The sequence below is a fragment of the Phoca vitulina genome, unplaced genomic scaffold (genome assembly GCF_004348235.1).
Source record: "Phoca vitulina isolate PV1807 unplaced genomic scaffold, GSC_HSeal_1.0 scaffold12, whole genome shotgun sequence".
Classification (NCBI taxonomy): domain Eukaryota; kingdom Metazoa; phylum Chordata; class Mammalia; order Carnivora; family Phocidae; genus Phoca; species Phoca vitulina.
In genome coordinates, this window is record NW_022589715.1 from 44,666,028 (window position 1) to 44,684,184 (window position 18,157).

An 18,157-nucleotide genomic window follows, 5' to 3' on the forward strand; every position below is an offset into this window, starting at 1 on the left:
AAAAGAGCAAGAACTGCTAACTGGAAGAGGCTCTGATGGATGATATGGGGATGGGTAACAGGAATTGTAACTTAGAAAGAAAGCACTTGCACTTGGTATTAGTTGATACTGTCTTACAAAAGTCCTGCGGGAGGGGCGCCTGGGTGGCTCAGTCGTTAAGCGTCTGCCTTCGGCTCAGGTCATGATCCCAGAGTCCTGGGATCGAGCCCCGCATGGGGCTCCTTGCTCAGCGGGAAGCCTGCTTCTCCCTCTCCCACTCCCCCTCCTTGTGTTCCCTCTCTCGCTGTGTCTCTCTCTGTCAAATAAATAAATAAAAAATCTTTAAAAAAAAAAAAAAAGTCCTGTGAGATATTTTCTGATGGCGCCACTTTATGGGTGGTAAATTTGAGGTTCATGGATGGTGACTGAATTGCCCAACCTCACAAAATGTGACTAAGAAACGATCCTGGGGCACGAAAAATAGGGAAACTGGTATTTATTGAGCATCTATTCATCTCATCTTCCAATCTGCCAAAAATAGTATGCGTGTATCTTGCCCAATTTACAAATGAGGATTTTGAAGCTCAGAGATTATGTACTTGACAGAATGGAAGCCAGGAATGTCTGCCTCCAACCCAGTTCATCCCACTTTCTGGCACACCACAGCAGGGAAGGTGTAGAGCATGGATGAAGCCAACATAATGTACTCAGTGTTCTGAGCACAAGACTGACACCTTATTAATGTTTGCCATTTGGAACTTGTGATCATCTACTCAGGCTGAGTCAAAGTGTACCTAAGAAATAACTTCCTAAATAATTAATGTTAGAAATGAGTCGTGAGGAAGGGTGTGCAAACTGTTTAAAATATTAACTCTTTTGTGACTCCCCTATGTATTTTAAAAGTAACTGCTTGCCACAAATTGGTAGCTTGATTCAAGTTATTCTTACATTGGCATCCAAGCAGGTCCCAAAAGGTTGCCACTTGGCAATGCTGTGTTGGCAGTCAATCTAACCCAGAGAGAACTTTAGATTTTAAAAGTCCTTATGTAGCCAATGTGCTATAACAGAAAGAACATTGCAGGAAAGGCACAGGACCCAGAGTGCAAAGTTCAGATGCCATTCCTTCCACTTTCTAGCAGACAAGTCAAGAAAACGGAAGCTTCGAAAGTTTCAGTTATCCATAAAATGGAGCTAATACTACCTTTCTCCTAGAGTGTGAGCAGGACTAAAGGACTTCCATACAGGAAGGCCTTTACAACGCGGCCTAACCCTTGCTAAGGTAATTGTTTAACTATGTGTTAACTATGATTCTTTCTGGTTTGAGTCTAGAAATACGATTTTTTTTTAATGTCTGTGAGCACTGCCTCCCTTATCTCTAAGATGCGAATCATAATCATGCTCATCTCAGAAACTCACTGTCAGGTCACATGACATAACACGCAATAGCTTTGTCCATCATATGTGCTACACACGTGTAAGCCAAGGTCTGTTGCAGTCCTTCCTTCATCAGAGAGACGTCTGGATCAGAACTGTGACCTGTGTAACCAGCTCTTAAGACTGCAGTTACTTCCCAAAGTAGTCCTCTGGTCTACTGTCATTGTAGTTAGCCTCTCACCTGGTCCAAGCCAGACACTGGTCTCTACGTCCCCTAAGCAGGAAGAGACGGCTCTAAAACCTGCCACTTGGTCTTCTTCAAGTCCCTTTCTCAACCTATGTGAAGCAGCTAGCAACCCCCACACTTCCTCATGGAGGGGCATGGGAAGGGCATATTCACAATCGTCCCCAGATGCCCTTCTCGCAAGATCTCTACACCATTTTTGTGTTCAATTTGCATGAGAGGTTAAGAACTATGTAACTGGAATGTAGCATCTCTCATCCCTTGGTGTCTCAGGCAAAACCAACATGGATATCCTGTTACATGAGATATGCCCTAGCTAAGGATACAAAGGTATCCGACAGCATGCTCTGAACTGGAAGCACAAATAACATCAACAGTGACAGCTTGCTGCACATTAGCCCATCATAAACTAATTTTTTTTTACATTCAGGCCTGTTTTGTCTAATATTTTTCTTCAGTTTCCTTGATTCAGTTTGCCATTAGAGCATATGATTTTTTTGTACCCAGCCATGGTATGTGTAGAGGTTAATAGTTGGGCTGGGAGCATGAATCTTACTCTGTGGCTAACATATTCCATACAATTTTAGAGGAGTTACTCAGATTCTCTTACCTTACCTCTCAAGGTGGTCATCTAAAGGGGGCCACCCTAAAAGCTCTGAAGATGCAAGTAGAAAGTGAGCCAAAGTTCACTTGACACAATGATCCCTCCTTGGGTTCAGCTAACTTGCTGGAGTGGCTTATAGAACTCAAAGAAACATTTTGCTTACTAGCTACCAGCTTATCATAAAGGGATATAACTCAGGAACAGCCAGGTGGAATAGATGCGTAGGGCAAGGTGTGAGGAAAAGATTTAGAGCTTCCATGACCACCACTCTCTCCAAATCTCTACATGTTCATCAACCCAGAAGTTCTGCACAATGAAGGGGGACAAACATGAAATATTTGTTTCTTATTATAAATTTCAGTATCACGCCCCTGATGAAGCAACCCTTCCGGGCATTTAGTTGGACAGATTTCCAGAGGTAAGGAGCCAAGTGCTTAGCTATACAGTCCATTCATTCCTCTGTGGCAACCTTCATAATGAATGACAGTCAGTCATTATGCTAAGCCTGATAATATTAACAGCCCCAAATTTATAGAGTCAGAAAGATGTGGACTCAACCTCCAGCTCTTCCCTCCTTATGTGTAGCTTTGTGAAAATTACTGGACCTCTATCAGCTAAGCCTCCTCCGCTCTGATATGAGTATGGTAATGATACCTGTCTCCTAAGGTAGAGAAGAGGAATAAATAAAACGATCAATGTTAAGTGCTTGGTGTGGTGCCTGGTGCATAGGAAATGTTCAATAAATGTTGACCATTATTATTAATCCTATACCTATCTAGAGCAACACAACACAAATCTATTACCATTTCCACCTGGCAGCCCTTCAGAATTACAGGCTTCTTTTTCCAAGCAAAATATCTTACACATTGGACAATATGGTCTTGATTCTTCACCCCATCAGGGGGGAAAAAAAAAAAGCAAACATACATCCCAAATAACCTTACTTATAAAGTAGATACACATACAATTGCAGTATTAATGTGCACATGACAAAATATACACAAAAAATATTTTGAAGCATGAAACCAAGATGAATAAACAATACGCTTTTAAGTTTACATCTTGTTTCATTATATAATATTTTATATGGCACAAAAAGCCTATTTTGCTCTCACTAATTATAGTGAAAATATTTTTAGAGAAAGCAATGTCATAGGATGTGCTTCATTATTTTTTAATCCTTAGTTTAACACTGGAGAAGCAGCTCACAGGTCGTATCAATACTAGCTTTCAAGGTCTGTCAAAGCTGAGAACAAAGTGTCACTAAAATAAGTAGATCTCATGGAAGACGAGCCTACAGTAGTACTCTGAGTCATCAGACTCAGTGTTCAATCCTATACTTTCATGCTAATGTGTTTATGAAATTCAGGTAGGAAATTTTCTTCCCTAATGTCAATCAGATGTTCTTACAAACTACCTGGAAGATATTGCATTTTTATATTTCCAGTGAATGTGTTCAAAACCCAGTGAAAAAACTTGAACAGGTTAGAAAGTTGTTTCCATAATTTTAAAATATATGAGTTTTCATCAATGATGACATGTATCATTTTCAGCAATAAATTAACTATTTCCATTCTTTTTTTTCCAAATTGTCCCTACATAGCATAAATTTCTTCAAATGCATTGTTTTCCTTCTCATTATTAATATATCACCTTTCCGGGGTGCCTGGGTGGCTCAGTTGGTTAAGCAACTGCCTTCAGCTCAGGTCATGATCCCGGGGTCCTGGGATCAAGGCCCGCATTGGGCTCCCTGCTCAGCAGGGAATCTGCTTCTCCCTCTGCCTCTGCCTGCCACTCCCCCTGCTTGTGCGCTCTCTTTCTCTGTCTCTGTGTCAAATAAATAAAAAAAAAAATATATATATATATATATATATATCACCTTTCCCTTAAAGAGACAAATCTAAAGTGCCTAATTTAAAAATATCTGCTCTGTAGCATTATTTCTGAATTCATTTGTTATCACAGAAAATATAAACCTATCTGGATCACTTTTATTTTTGTTAAAAATGTCTAAGTCTTCAATTTTGTCAATTCTTTGCAGTAATTTTCCTTGAGATGACCCACAAACTTCTAGGTGATAATATAATCAGGACCCAGAAACACAGAATCAGACAGGCAAGAAGGTTGATTCAGGCACCTTTATCAGAAGTAGCCAAAGGAAATTAGAGAGAGGGTGCAAGAAGAATCTGGGAAAGGTAGCTGTGGCTTCCTGGTGTTGCAACAGAGTACAAGGAGCCTCGGGCAGCAGATAACAGACCCACCCACTCTGGCATCATGGAGGTCCCACAGGGACAACATTGACCTGGATGTGGAAATGCCATTTCAGTACCCATGAGAACTGGAAAGAAGCAGGACATGGTCCAGGTCCTAGGGGAACCTGGAAATCATGCAGGGTCTTGGTGCAACTGGAATACAAAGCTGGAGAAAGACCAAGAACAGTGCCTGAACATGGTGCTAAGGTTTCCTGTAAGGTGCATCTTGTCATTTCCCTGAGTACAAGATGAAGGATCAGAGTCATAGAGACATCACCTAACGCTCTTAAGGCCCCACGTCTTAAGAAGTGGTACAGGCAGTACTTGAACCCAGATCCTCTAGCACTGGAGATGCTAGTTCCAAAAGCTTTGCTCTATGCTCTAAGAAGAGGACCAGACCCTGATTATTAAGCCAGGATATTAGATCAAAACAGAATATGCAGCCACGTTAACAGGGCTGAGCTCTTTAAAATCCTGCTCTTGGGCTCATTAATTCCGCCCCCATTACTAAAGAGTCTATTTTCCATGGAGGCTGGCGGGGAGGGGGGGCGGAGTTTAAGCTGAATATGTGTTAAATGGACCCAGTTTTTGAAGTTAGGAGATGGGGGAGGCAGGAAACCAGGCTCTCCACTATCTCATGTAATTCTTTACATAAAGTCATTGTACAGAGAAACTGAGGCTCTGAAAAAGCAAGTGAAGTACTCAGTATCATCCAGCTGGTAAGAGGAAAGGCATTCAAGTCCAGGGTCCCTAATCTTAAGTACAAGCCCCTTTTCATTGTACCACAGCTTCTTACACACTGCCATCTAACTCCAAGATTGTGGGATTCTACACCTAACAATCTTTACTTAGTGATTCAGAGAGTACACATTAGCTAGCTAGCATCTTATATAGTGGTGACGTATGTAAAAATTCAAATTCCCAATTGGTAAGGCTCTGTGGTAAATAGAAATCTCAGTATCAGTGAGCCCAAGATAGGAAGTCTTTTCGTGTATTAATCAAGCACAGTCTATTCTCCTGCTTATCCATCATTGGATAACTATTTTCTCCCAGAGTGGTCAGGAGGAAGAAGTTCATTTTATCTAGGAGACTAAATAATATAATTAAAATGTAAAAAGAAAAAAAAAAAGACTCAATTAGGTGCAAACAAATTCCCTATCATGGGAAACCAATTAGAAGGTAGAAAAAGGAGTTCAATTTCAACAATCAGCCTTAGCTTGTAGGAAATGTGCTTTGGCAAAAATTATAGACCCCTAACCTGAACACATAATCGGCAGTATACCCTTCCTAAATCAAATTTGCCTAAAGCATCTCAATTGGGCCCTCCAGTCCCTGGCATGAACTCTATTTCAGCCTCAGTTCACAGATTAAAAGAGCTGATTCGCACAGTCTCAGAACTGATCATTCCCTGCCAAGAATTGCATTCTTGGCTAGCATGTGTGATGGAGAGGGTCTTTCTTTCCTGACTTTTCTCAGTTCAGTGGATTATGCATTAGGGTCTCAACCACCAATTGGTTTATCCTGACCACCACTATTAAGCCCAGGGTTATGGGATGGTGAAAACATGGGCTACCTCTGCTCAGAGAGTCCTCAAGTCATACTTCCTCTTTCAGCACCTTAAGGTGACTTCCAATCACTTCCTCATCAAGTCCACATTCCCCTACATAGTTGTAAAGGTCCTTAAGATACTGCCTCCTCCTTCCCTTTCTGTTCCATCTTCCTCTGTCCCCCACAGCCCTCCTGTGGTCAAGCCACTTGCATTCACTTCTCTCATTCAGGCCAATAAAGCTCTATACTCACCCAGAAATCTGGTTTTCTTTCCTTCCTACAAGAAGTCCTCCATGACTGTTCCAACCCACATTGTTCTCCCCTTCTCTGAATTCCTAAGACAATAAGTAACATACAGTTTAGCACTACACCAGTCTGAGTATTTCATCTGTACTAGCCTGAACTCAATTGACCTGCAAGCTTTCTGAAGCCAGGAGATGGTCTTTGGTATGCTCTCTTGGACGGGACAGAGTTGTATGGAAGGAAGGCATATGGTCCAAAGCAATACAAGTAAGAGCACACACAGTTTTAGAGACAACGACTCATTAATAAAAGCACTAATGATGTTTACAACAATGAGCCTCAGAGCTGTGGAGTCACCTGTCCATAAAAGGCAAGTATAGCCCTTGCTTTGGCAGCAATATACTAAAAGGCAAGTCCATTATCTTGTTACGTGGCAGCACATAGTGGGAATTTTTCCCATCAATAGAAGGAACCTCACTAAGTTCACCCCGACAGAAGCAGTGCCCATTTTCATTCCTGTGACCTAAAGATTAGCAACAGTTCAGCATGAAACGTGTTAACACCAGCTCAGAATGTGAAACTCGCTGTTGAGAGGGGATAACTGTAAGCTTTTCTTTAGAAGATCCTTTTGCAGAACTTAAATTTGCTGACATTTTACCCTCAGGCCTTTACCTGTTTTTGAAGATAAACCACAGTTGAGTGAATCAAATTAATTTTGCAGCAGTCATTTGACCAAAGCAAACCCATTGAGACATAGGAGCTCCCAGGTGATTACCCCTCCAGCCTCCATCAGACATGAATTTATTGGTCAAAGGGGAAAAATGAATTGAAAACTAAGTGTTCGTTCGAACTCCATTTCCCGAGTTATCTCAGGGTTATGGAGAGTCTTAGCTATAGAGTTATCACCAATAATCCATCTCACTAGATGGTCACTAGATCTTCTTAAGTGTCTTAAACCTAGCAGTACTGGAATAATTTTAACCATTTTGCTGTGTATTTTCTATAAAAACCAAAGATTTCAATGTGCAACTATAGACATTTATAGATATCCCTTAAGTATTGTGGCTTCAGAAGCTCATGCTATTGATATTAAATAATGTACCATTCTCATTGACAATCATAAATTCTTCCCTCCTTCAATGCTGTAAAAGTCATACTCATTCATTAAGAGAGCTAGGTTACCATCCATATAATGTCAAAAACATCAGGCATGATGAACACAGGTAGCGAATGATTCCTTTTCTTGTGCTCATCTCTTAACAGCACATAGCACATAGCCTGGCCTGATAAACACCAAGCATATTATATGTGCCAACCACTGTGCCAACACTGAGTTTTCAGGAAAAACATGATTTTTGCATCCATACCATTCACAATCTAGTTGAAGAAAATGATATTAAATAAATAAACACAAAATGTATAGTTTAGAATTTTGATGGGTGCTAAAAAGAAAAAAATGCTAAAGAAGACATGATTATACTGGGACTAAATCAGAGGCCTTAATTTAAATTGGCAGTCAGGGAGCTCTTCACTGAAAAAATGACATTTGCAACTGACCCCTGAAGCATCAGTTGGGAGGGACCAAGCAAGGAGTGGGTGGTGAGCCTTCCATATAGAGCATGTCCAAATGCCAATTTAGTGTATGTGAGGAAATGACTGAAAGCCACTGGGGCTCAAGTGCAGTGGGAGGATGGCATGAGATAGGGTCCAAGAGTAGGTAGTAAGAAATATAAATTCTATAATGGAAATGAACTAAAGAAAAGCAGAAGACTAAAACAATCTGATTTACTTTTTTTTGTTTTAAGAATGCTCTGGATGCTGTATGGAGAATGGGTTAGAAAAGGACAAGACTATGTGTATGGGAAGCAGGAGTCTATTGCAGAGATCTAGAGGAAAGATGATGATGGCTTATTCTAGGAGGGTATCAGTAGTGTTGGAAGACATTGTATGGAATCAAGAAATCTTTTGGAAATGGAAACTAAGAGGATTTTGAGATGTACTGATGTTGGGGAGTGAGGGTGAAGAAGACAAGTGTAACTGTCACGTTTATAACACACAACTGATAGATGGTAGTGCTATTTTTGAGAAAGAATTGAGGAGGAGCGGTTTGATGGAAGTAGTGAGTGAACAAATTTAGTTTGCTCTGTCAGTGGGACATTCAGAAGAATATATAAAGAAACTTGAATTAGAGACAGACTATAGCAGTCAGAAGTCAAGTATGAACCTATGAGTTGTCACCATATTGATAGTACTTAAAGCCATGGGAAAGGAGATCTTCCCAGCAAGATTATAAAGAAAAAAGGCAAAAGGCTCAGGGTAAAGATGGAGGAGGAGGGAGTCAAAAATAAAATAAAAAGGAGTAAGAAGAACAAAACAAAAGAGTGCAAAATGACAGAAACTAACAGGAAAGGGAAAAAGTACTGAATTCTCCTAAAAGATGTTTTAAAAAGAGAGAGAATTTAAATTGCTCATGAGATTTATTGGTTATGGATTGGTGCATTTGGCACATAACAAAGTAAGCTCTGGTGGAGAGATGTACCATGAAAAAACTTGGAGGAGGTTGAAGAGGAATGGGATAGAAGAAAATGAAGACAAAAGATACAGACAACTCTTTCTAGAAACTTTACAATAAAGGAAGGAAGAGAAACAGGGCAGGCTGGGCTGCAACTGGAAACAGATTTGGAGTAAAGGGTAACAGCAACCAATAGGGAATCTATGTAAATGTGAGATTCAGTGCAAGTTGGTATTTGTCTTAGCCTAGGTGCTCTAAAACATGTCTGAGGAAGGACTTATATGGGAGTAGTTTATTTTTATACTCAAACCCAGAGAAAGAGATTGGATGACTAAGGAGAAGAAAACAAAGAGGGAAAGCCACCTCAGGAATTTATTATCAGCTCATTACCACCAGGTAATGGGGGTTCAGTCATGCTAGAGTCCCTCTTAAGTGTCATTTAGAATATATTCAGAATTCTTCACCCAAAGAATGGAAGAGAGGAGTTGACCACTAGTCAAAAGTTGCCCTGTGGGGTATTAACTCTCTTGCACTTCCTGATTTGTATTGTACATGTCTCTGAATGGTAGAGAAGCTTCCTTTAAGCGTCCCACTCAGAGGTGGTAGAGAAGTCCAGGGCAAAAAATGAGACAATCAGTATAACTGCAACCAATGTCTGCCAAGTTAAGTCTGTATGTAGCTAGTTGCTATGGTAACAGCTAGAGTAAAAGATGGACCAAAAGGATGTGAAGCAGGGCACAAAGGTGTCTGACAGAATGTCTACCTTGATATTCATGCACACCACATCCTTTCCAGTCTAGAGAGATGAAATGCATTGTGTCTAGCTCATGACAGAGCTGGCACATAGGTTCTACTGATTCCTGGCCTCCAGACTTCCCTGTGTCTGTTTAAGATTAATTACTCTAGGTAGCAGCGATACTGGACAAGTAAATTAACTGAATAAGGATTTTTATATATTCTCAGTGACATATTTAAGAAATGTTTTAGAAACATCAATTAACTCAATATTTTATGAGCACATACTACATTCAAAATCTGTACATGGTAGTATAGATTGTCAGAGAATATTAAATATGGTCCTTGCTTTAATATCTCATTAAGGGAATAGTGTATAGACACATGAGAAGAGATCTAAAAATGGCAGAAGACTGGATATGATTAAATAACAAATGTGGAATAGGACTGTGTCAAGCTGGTATATACTTATTTATGGCAATGTTTCTGTTTAGAATGAGTAGAATCTCAGAGATTAGGGAAAGCAACTATGAAAGCCATTTGTTTTGGTAGAAACCTCAAAACCCCAGTATTAGCAGAAACTCTATCTGGGTAGACAAACTAGAGGTCATTTTTACTTTCTTCTGTAAATGTTTCCATATTTTCCATAACTCCCACAATAAACATGTATTACTTTTATATTCAAAGAGTATTTTTAACATAACCAAAGGATGAGGAACAACTAGAATTCTCACCCATTGCTGATGGCAATGCATAATGGTGCAGCCACTTTGGAAAACAGTTTGGCAGTTTCTAATAAAACTAAACATACACTTACCACACAACCCAGCAATCCTACTCATAGGTATTTGCCCAAGATAAAGAAAAATGTTCTCTCTCCCCCTCTCTCTCACATGTGCACAGACATGTGTGCATACACACCACCACCACCACCAATGTTTAAAGCAGCTTTTTTTTTTAATTATCACAAAAACTGGAAACGACCTACATGTCCTTCAAATGGTGAATGGATCAACTGTGGTACATCCATACAATGGAATCCTATTTAGCAATTAAAAAAAAACAATGAACTAGGGGCGCCCGAGTGGCTCAGTTGTTGGGCGTCTGCCTTCGGCTCAGGTCATGATCTCAGGGTCCTGGGATCGAGCCCCGCATCGGGCTCCCTGCTTGGCGGGAAGCCTGCTTCTCCCTCTCCCACTCCCCCTGCTTGTGTTCCCTCTCTCGCTGTGTCTCTCTCTGTCAAAAGAATGAAATCTTTAAAAAAAAAAAAAAAAATGAACTATTGATACACACCACATGATGGAAGAATGTCAAATGCATTATACTGTGTCAAAGAAGCCAGATTCAAGAAGTTCTGTAATATATAATTGCACTGATGTAACACTTTGGAGAAGGCAAAATTATAGGAACAGAAACTGACCAAAACAGAGGCGGACCATATAAAGGGCTGTTGAGTAATGAAAAGAATTGACCAAGATGGATTCTGCATGGATCACTGAGAACCAAGAGGGAATAAAACATCTGAGAACAATTAGAGAAGCCATAGGCAGAATTCACGGACTCTGAATATAGAAGCAAAGATACCACAGTCTAGAGTCATAAACCCAAAAGGACAAATGATCCTTCACAATGAGGTATGTACCAGTGAAGATTCTTTAGATTGCAAGTGACCAAGACCAACTCTGGCTTGAGTAAGCCACATAGAGAAGAAAAATGGTGGTGAGAAGGATTCTGAGAAACTCACAAGAGAGGGAAATGCTAGAGACCAGGGTGTCAAACAACTCTCATGTGCCTTGAAAACCTTCACCACTGCTGTGGCAGCCAGGTCCACCCAAATTTCAATCAGCTTAATGCAGGTGCAAGTGGATATCACCTCACCTGGCCTTGCAGACCTCTCATTTCCTGTCCTGGGTCTCCTCACTCACTAGGCACTCATATAGCATGCAAGCCATAAGTAAGGAGTTAACACCATGGGGACACATCTGACCAATAGGAAATAGTAGTCCATGAATAAATGTTTTCCCTTTTCCCCCATTCAGAACAACAGTTCTGAGATCCATTTTGAAAGTCTCCTAAATCAAGTACTTGGCATTAAGGACCAGTAACCAGGAGCAGTGGCCAACTCAACAACTTATCTTTGTATTATCTTTCTCCCCCGTTTTATTACTGATGTCACAAACTCTCTAAACTCATTATCAAAGATACCATCTACAGGCCAGGTTTCATGTCAGTCTCTGCTTTCTGGGGAACACAGGACAAAATAAGCAGACCTTGGGAAGGATCCATTATAGCTCTGGACATTTCAGCTATAGAAATTTATGGACTGTCTCTTAAGGGTGATGTCATCAGTGGACTCAGTGCTAACCAACCTCCAACCACATCCCAGGAGACAGTCTGATTCACCGAGATTAGGTTATATGCATATTCTGGGGTCGAAGGGCATGGAACCTCATGTTCTAATCTCAACAGAATCACTTGGATTGGGGAAGGGGCAGTTCTCCAAAGACTGTGAGAAGGCAGGAAACAAGGGATGATTTAGGAACATTTTGTTACCTAGTTACAATTTGCTTTTGGATGTTAATGTACCTTAAAAAAAAAAAGAGTATTGTGCATTGTGTCTGAAGTGTAAGTTTCTTTACTCTAAGGAATCAGTATTTTGCTAGACCTTGGTTACAGCCTTAAAATAGAAAATGTAAGCATGTGGCAGGTGTATTACGGGATTTTCTGGTGGGTTTTTCTGCTAGCTCAAAACTGTTACTTTGAATTTGGAAAGCTTATATCATAGTAATTGTTAAGATAGCCAGGTTCTTTTTTTCCTCATTCTAATTCTGTCTCTCTCTAGGTTAATATCCAACACAGGTATTAAGCACTTACCGGCTGTTCACAAGGTTCAATCTCTCCAAAAGGTTCTACTGTAAGTGTTTCCTTGAGTGTTGACTTAGTAGATGTCTTGCCCAATGGCCTCGGGGCCTATAATATGCACTGCTTAACCTAGATCCTCCCAATAGGTCACTCTGGGTAAGCAGAGGTAGGAAGGCAAGCAGGAAGTACCCTTAGTTTTATCTGAAAGCCCGCTAAGCTCAGTTTGGAGACAGTCAGCAGTCTCCTCAATAAGACCATTTCAACAGAGCCAGCTTGTAGCAAATCAAGAAGGGCCTCCTCTCTTCACTATTTAGTGCTTTACATACCACCCCTACAAATACCCTCCTCACCCGTCTTCCCTCACCCTCACCTCTTCCCTCCTGAATTCTCATATGACCCTAGGCATAAAGAAACTGGCTGACGATTCACAAATTCACACTGTTAGCAAGATAATCTATTTGCCTTTTCTCAAGACATCTGTATTTTCAAAGAGGAGGAAAAAAGGCCATGTGTTATGCCAAGTTTACTTTCAATAGTGAAATTGTAAGAATCTAGACAGACCCAAAAGGAAATGGTAAGGAAGGGGTATAAAGAGCTAAGGAAAAGGGGGAAGAAAGGAGAGAGGGAGGGAGAGAAAAAGAATCTCTCAACATTTCTCAAATTGTTCCAGGCAGTTTACTACTCCTGCATACAGTGTATTTGTTAAATCTGACCCAACAGGGAAGCTTGATGGGGGATGAGGGACACAACCCAAAAAATGAGACTTTCTCCATCCCTCCATTCAGAAATAGAATGATACAACTTTTCTGTGACCCAAGGGGAATAGAAGGAAGTAAACTGGCTGTGAGAGGGGGACTGAAATGGGAGGAAGCTAAAGGCCCAAGTATGGTGAATGGAGAAGTTCCATATGGAGGTGAAAGGTCAGCATTAGTGGCTTTGTCATAGTGAGCAGGGAAGGATAATAAAGGAGTGTCTCAGAACCTTAACACGGTGAAATTAGCTAAGAAAATGTCCAGAGACAAGAGACTACGAGAAATTGCAATTTCATTTTTAGGCACTGATACACTGAAGGGAAACTAGATGTCTTTTATTTCCCTAACTTTGAACTCATCATCTCTCAGAATACTAACTGTTCCAACATTGCCTCAGCTAAAGACCACATCATGCCCAGGAAACGAAATGTGGGGAGGTTACAGGAGTGGAGCTGGCATAAAGACCTAATGCATCTGTACTTTCTTCTAGAGACATTCAAGATAATATCAACATCCACACAGTTGAAAGAAATTCTTTCATGGGGCTGAGTTTTGAAAGTATGATTTTGTAAGTAAAGAAAAAAACTCCAGTGGAGTAACATTTGGTTTCTGATTTAATCATCTTTCCCCTAACAGGATGCTCCTTTTGTGTTTGGGTAACTTTGGCTTTTCGCCATTTAAATTTCTGCTTCAGTATTTTTCTCTCATTTCCCATCTTTACATTTCAGAATCACAACATGGAGTCATGTTAATAATTTATGATTCTGCGGTGCAATTCAAATATTTAAAATTGCTCTTTGAATGATGGTCTCCTGTGATGCAACATCTGTTCTGAAGGACAGAATAACTCATGCATCAGTAAAGCTAGTTATTGCCTAGCAAGGCTTTTGTTGCCCCAAGAAAAAGACCAAGGAGGAGGCTGAATTTGGGAGATTTTCCCTCATAACCATGCCAAGCAGCTCCTATTCAACCCCATGCTGGGCGTGAGATGACCTCTTTTTTCTTGAAACAATCACATTTTTTAATGAGCTTGAGTTACTCCCTCTGACTTTTGGGAATGTTTTTAAATGCACTCCGTGCCATTAATGGACTCCTTTGTAATCGTTTGTGCTAGTAGCCTGGGTGGCAGTTTATCCACCGCCCAAGATGGCCCAGAAAGAGAGAGCCTGGGGCTACCCAGGTGTCTGTGGGATCTACGGAAGTTAGATAAACAGAATGGCATTTGGGAAACCGGTAACTGCCATTACATCTGTAAGGAAAACATTTTATCCTCCCACTTCAGAAATTGTTGCATTTTTTAAAAATATACCAGTGTGTGTGCTTAAAATATGCCATTATGTACAAAAGGTTAAGTTCCAGCCAAGGAAGAATTTCAGTCATTTTCAAAACAGTAACATGATTCAGAGAATACCTAGCAGTATGAAAAAGAAAAGGGGCGGGGAGGGGGGGTGGGGAGAGAAACAGTAGAGATGAGGACATGCTGAAGATTAAAGCTAAGCACAGCATTTGATGTAAATTAATTAGAGCAATAGGAAAGGTTTCAAAGAGACTAGCAGAGACAAAGCAAGTATGAAGGAAAAAAATTAAAAAATCAAAGGCATGTATTCAGAGTACATGGTATTAGGACAACAATTTTAACCGAGTAATACCTAATCCTTCCCTTTAATACACTCACAACATTCGGAATTTATGTGCACCTGTATTAGAATGAGTCGATGGGGTATGGGAAATATGAGAGAAGGGGAAAGCAAAAGAAATGGATTAAAATATAAACAGAATAAAAAGTGTGCAAAATAGGGGCGCCTGGGTGGCTCAGTTGGTTAAGCGACTGCCTTCGGCTCAGGTCATGATCCCGGAGTCCCGGGATCGAGTCCCACATCGGGCTCCCTGCTCGGCAGGGAGTCTGCTTCTCCCTCTAACCCTACCCCCTCTTGTGCTCTCTCTCTCATTCTCTCTCTCTCTCAAATAAATAAAAATCTTTAAAAAAAAATAAAAAAAATAAAATTAAAAAAAAAAAGTGTGCAAAATAAAAACAATTATCCTAAAAGGGAAGAAGGAATGATTTACTCTGACTGGCCTGTGACGTGAGGGTTGAAGGAACAGTTAAAGGAGGGAAAGGTGGCCGAGAAAGGAAGTTGTGCCTAGGATGGGGCTTTAACAGGTAAGTGGGATGTAGCCAGGCAAAGGGCAAGCAGAGGAAACAATCATCAAGGCTATTAAGGTTAAAAAAAAAAAAAAAAAGGAGGAGGAGGAAAGATAGAAGGAGTTCGGGGGAAAAGAGGGAGTCCCTGAGTAACAGCAGCCTGGCGGGTTAGAGCACGAATAGACAGTGAACGGATTGCCAGGCTACATTATGGAAGGAGACTAGTGATAAATGTCATCAGCTGTACCTGGATATCCCTGCTTCTTTAAATCTTGCTCTAAACATCTTTAAATATAGTGGTTCTAAGTTACTTAATGTTACCATGTGGCAAATCTATTAACAGAGTATTTTATAAAAATATATCATTAAGTGGGAGTGTGCAGACTGCTCACAGTTTTCTACTATGACACACATTCTTTTTGTCCAGAACGTAAGACAGAAGGCAAGGATCCTGACCTAAAAAGGCCTTACCTCTCCCCAAGTGTAGGCAAAGGACCTGAGGAAATAAGAACTTAGGACACAGCCTCACACACCCAAACCTACAAAGGAAATGTGCAGATCATGGCTGCTCTTCTCGGACTTCTGTTCATGGACACTGCGTGGCTCCCCGGAATTTAGAACATACTCTCCCAAAGAGGAGAGCTTTCTTAAGAGCCAATACTTCTCAGACACGTCTCTAAAGGATAAATTCACTTTTGTGAGAACAAAATCTATTTTTCTTGACCTCAGATGGTCCTTAATCCATAGATAATGGAATTGGAAAATCCATACTCAAGACAGTTTAAGACTCCAGTTGTTCTTAGTTGGGGTGACACATCTGGATGCAGGGGCCTTCTCCCACTAAGGACATCCAAGTGTGCTCAGAAAAAGCAGTATGGCTAAATGGCACTGACGACTGAGAGAGTTTTCTATGCAGTGGCACTTTTCAAATCTTCAGTCCCTGTTCTAAAAAAAATTTATCATATATATATATATATATACACACACATACATATACATATATATATCACATGCACACACACAATTTTTTTAAATAGCCCAATAATAATAAAGGATTATCAGATACTGGGCTAGTGTCTCAGAGGAAAATGAGCAATAAAGGTCCACCATGTTGAGGCCTCTGAGCCCTTTCCCACCCCCGCACTGCAACCACAGGGTCTGAACGGGGAAAACATCGAGCTATGACTGACCAAAAGAATGGCCTCAATTCAGAAAAAAAATAAAATGAGCTTCCATGTGTATCAGCTCCCACCATGTCCCAGCCATAGGAGAGGCTCACTCCATGTGCATTTCCTCCTTTCCTCAATTGCTTCCATCTCACTTGCCTGCCTCAGTGAGCTTTAATAGGCCAGGTCCCCCCAGTCCCCTCACTCTTTAGGCTGTGAGCAGATTCTGCTTCTGGAGCCTCCTGAGCCTCTACTGAGGCCACAAACACATAAAGATCAAAGAAAACCATGATCCAGTTATTCTTTAGATGATGCTTTGCCCAGGTTGTCCTTGTCATTGTGGTCATTGTCGTCATCGTCATCGTCATCATCAGGTTTTCAAACCAGCACTGTATCTCTTAAGAGACTAAGGGTATACATAATCAATGTCAGCTTCTCTTTGTTAGTAGTTTGAGTGTTACAGCCTAATGTAAAGCCCAGGGCCAGAGTTCTGGACATCACTTTTTTTGTATGTGTAATGATCCATCACTGACATCAAAAACTTCCACCCCCTCCCCATATGATGGTATCTGTTGACTGAGAAAAATCCATAAAGACAAAAGCCTACTTCAAATACAGTAATTCTTTTAAATCCATCTATATATTATTTAATCATAGCAAGATCTATTTGCAGGAAATTTATGTACAGAAAAATCTAGTCTACAGAAACATAGGTGGAGCCCACCTGGATTTACATACCCCTTTGTGTTAGGGGAAGGGTCAGCCAAATCCAGCCCATGAACTAGTACTGGTTTATACAAGTGAACATTTTGATGACAGGGAACACTGACACTAACCTAAATTAAGCAAGATGGTACCCTGCCCAGAAGAAAAAAAAAAAAAAAAAATCCATGCTTTTCAATAGACCTCTATTTAAAAAAAAAAAAAAAAGTACTCTATTATTATAAGTTTGGTCAAAACCTTTGTCAACGTTGTTTAGTACATACCTATATAAAATACCTATGTAGTATTCTCCATTTTGTCTCTTGGCCCACAAAACCTAAAATGTCCTGCCTGGCCCTTTACAGAGAAAGTTTGCTGATCCCTGTGGTGGACTGAAAATCCCAGGGAACTACATCCCACAGGTTAGGGGCAGCTGTCGCCGCAATTCACTACCAGGGACAGGCTGACAAAGACGTGAGCAGGCTAGATAGCTGGGGTCCAGCCAGGGAGTTGCAAGGCAGGTGGGATGCGGGGGTACACAGCCACTCTTTGGCCATCAGAACACACCAAATGGTTGCTGAGGTTTAAAAAGATTTACCTTGCTCCTGTCTGGATTTTTTTATGTAAACTGGTTTTCAGGAGGAAGGAAAAAAAACATACGGTTGCTGTCCTGTGATTGTAAGTGTTTCTAGCTACCCACTGCAAGCCGGAAAATAAAAGTCCAGAATATGCAGGAGCCTCTCGGGGTCAGCTTTTCAAACACTGTTATTTGTAAACCCACTGAGCCTGACAAGGAAAAGGATCTGACAGCAAATCAAGAGCAGGTAGTCAAAGGCTCTTCAGGCTAAGCTCTCCCGACCTTGGATTTTGTTTTTGTTTTCAGGCCCATCCAGGAGCACAGCAGTGCAGAGCTGTCGGCCCAAGGTGTCCTTGGTCTCCCCTAACCTGCTCGCTGTCCTTTGCACAATCAGGCTGACTGTTCCACATCCAGCCCCCATCAGCCGCAGAGGCCCCTCCTGTTCCCACTCACACTACTGTGCC

The 18,157-nt window shown here is 40.9% G+C and overlaps 1 protein-coding gene across 3 annotated transcripts in view; it reads left to right on the forward strand.

Annotated features, from left to right (window-relative positions):
- FSHR (follicle stimulating hormone receptor) overlaps positions 1–18,157 on the forward strand; it is a 164,737-nt gene that overhangs the window by 127,903 nt on the left and 18,677 nt on the right. For 2 of the 3 annotated variants that reach the window (XM_032411193.1, XM_032411195.1), the window contains 2 exons: positions 12,334–12,405; positions 13,596–13,673. In XM_032411193.1, the coding sequence (XP_032267084.1) occupies positions 12,334–12,405; positions 13,596–13,673 (150 nt within the window). The remainder of the gene's footprint in view (positions 1–12,333; positions 12,406–13,595; positions 13,674–18,157) is intronic. The other variant, XM_032411196.1, reaches the window with a different exon arrangement.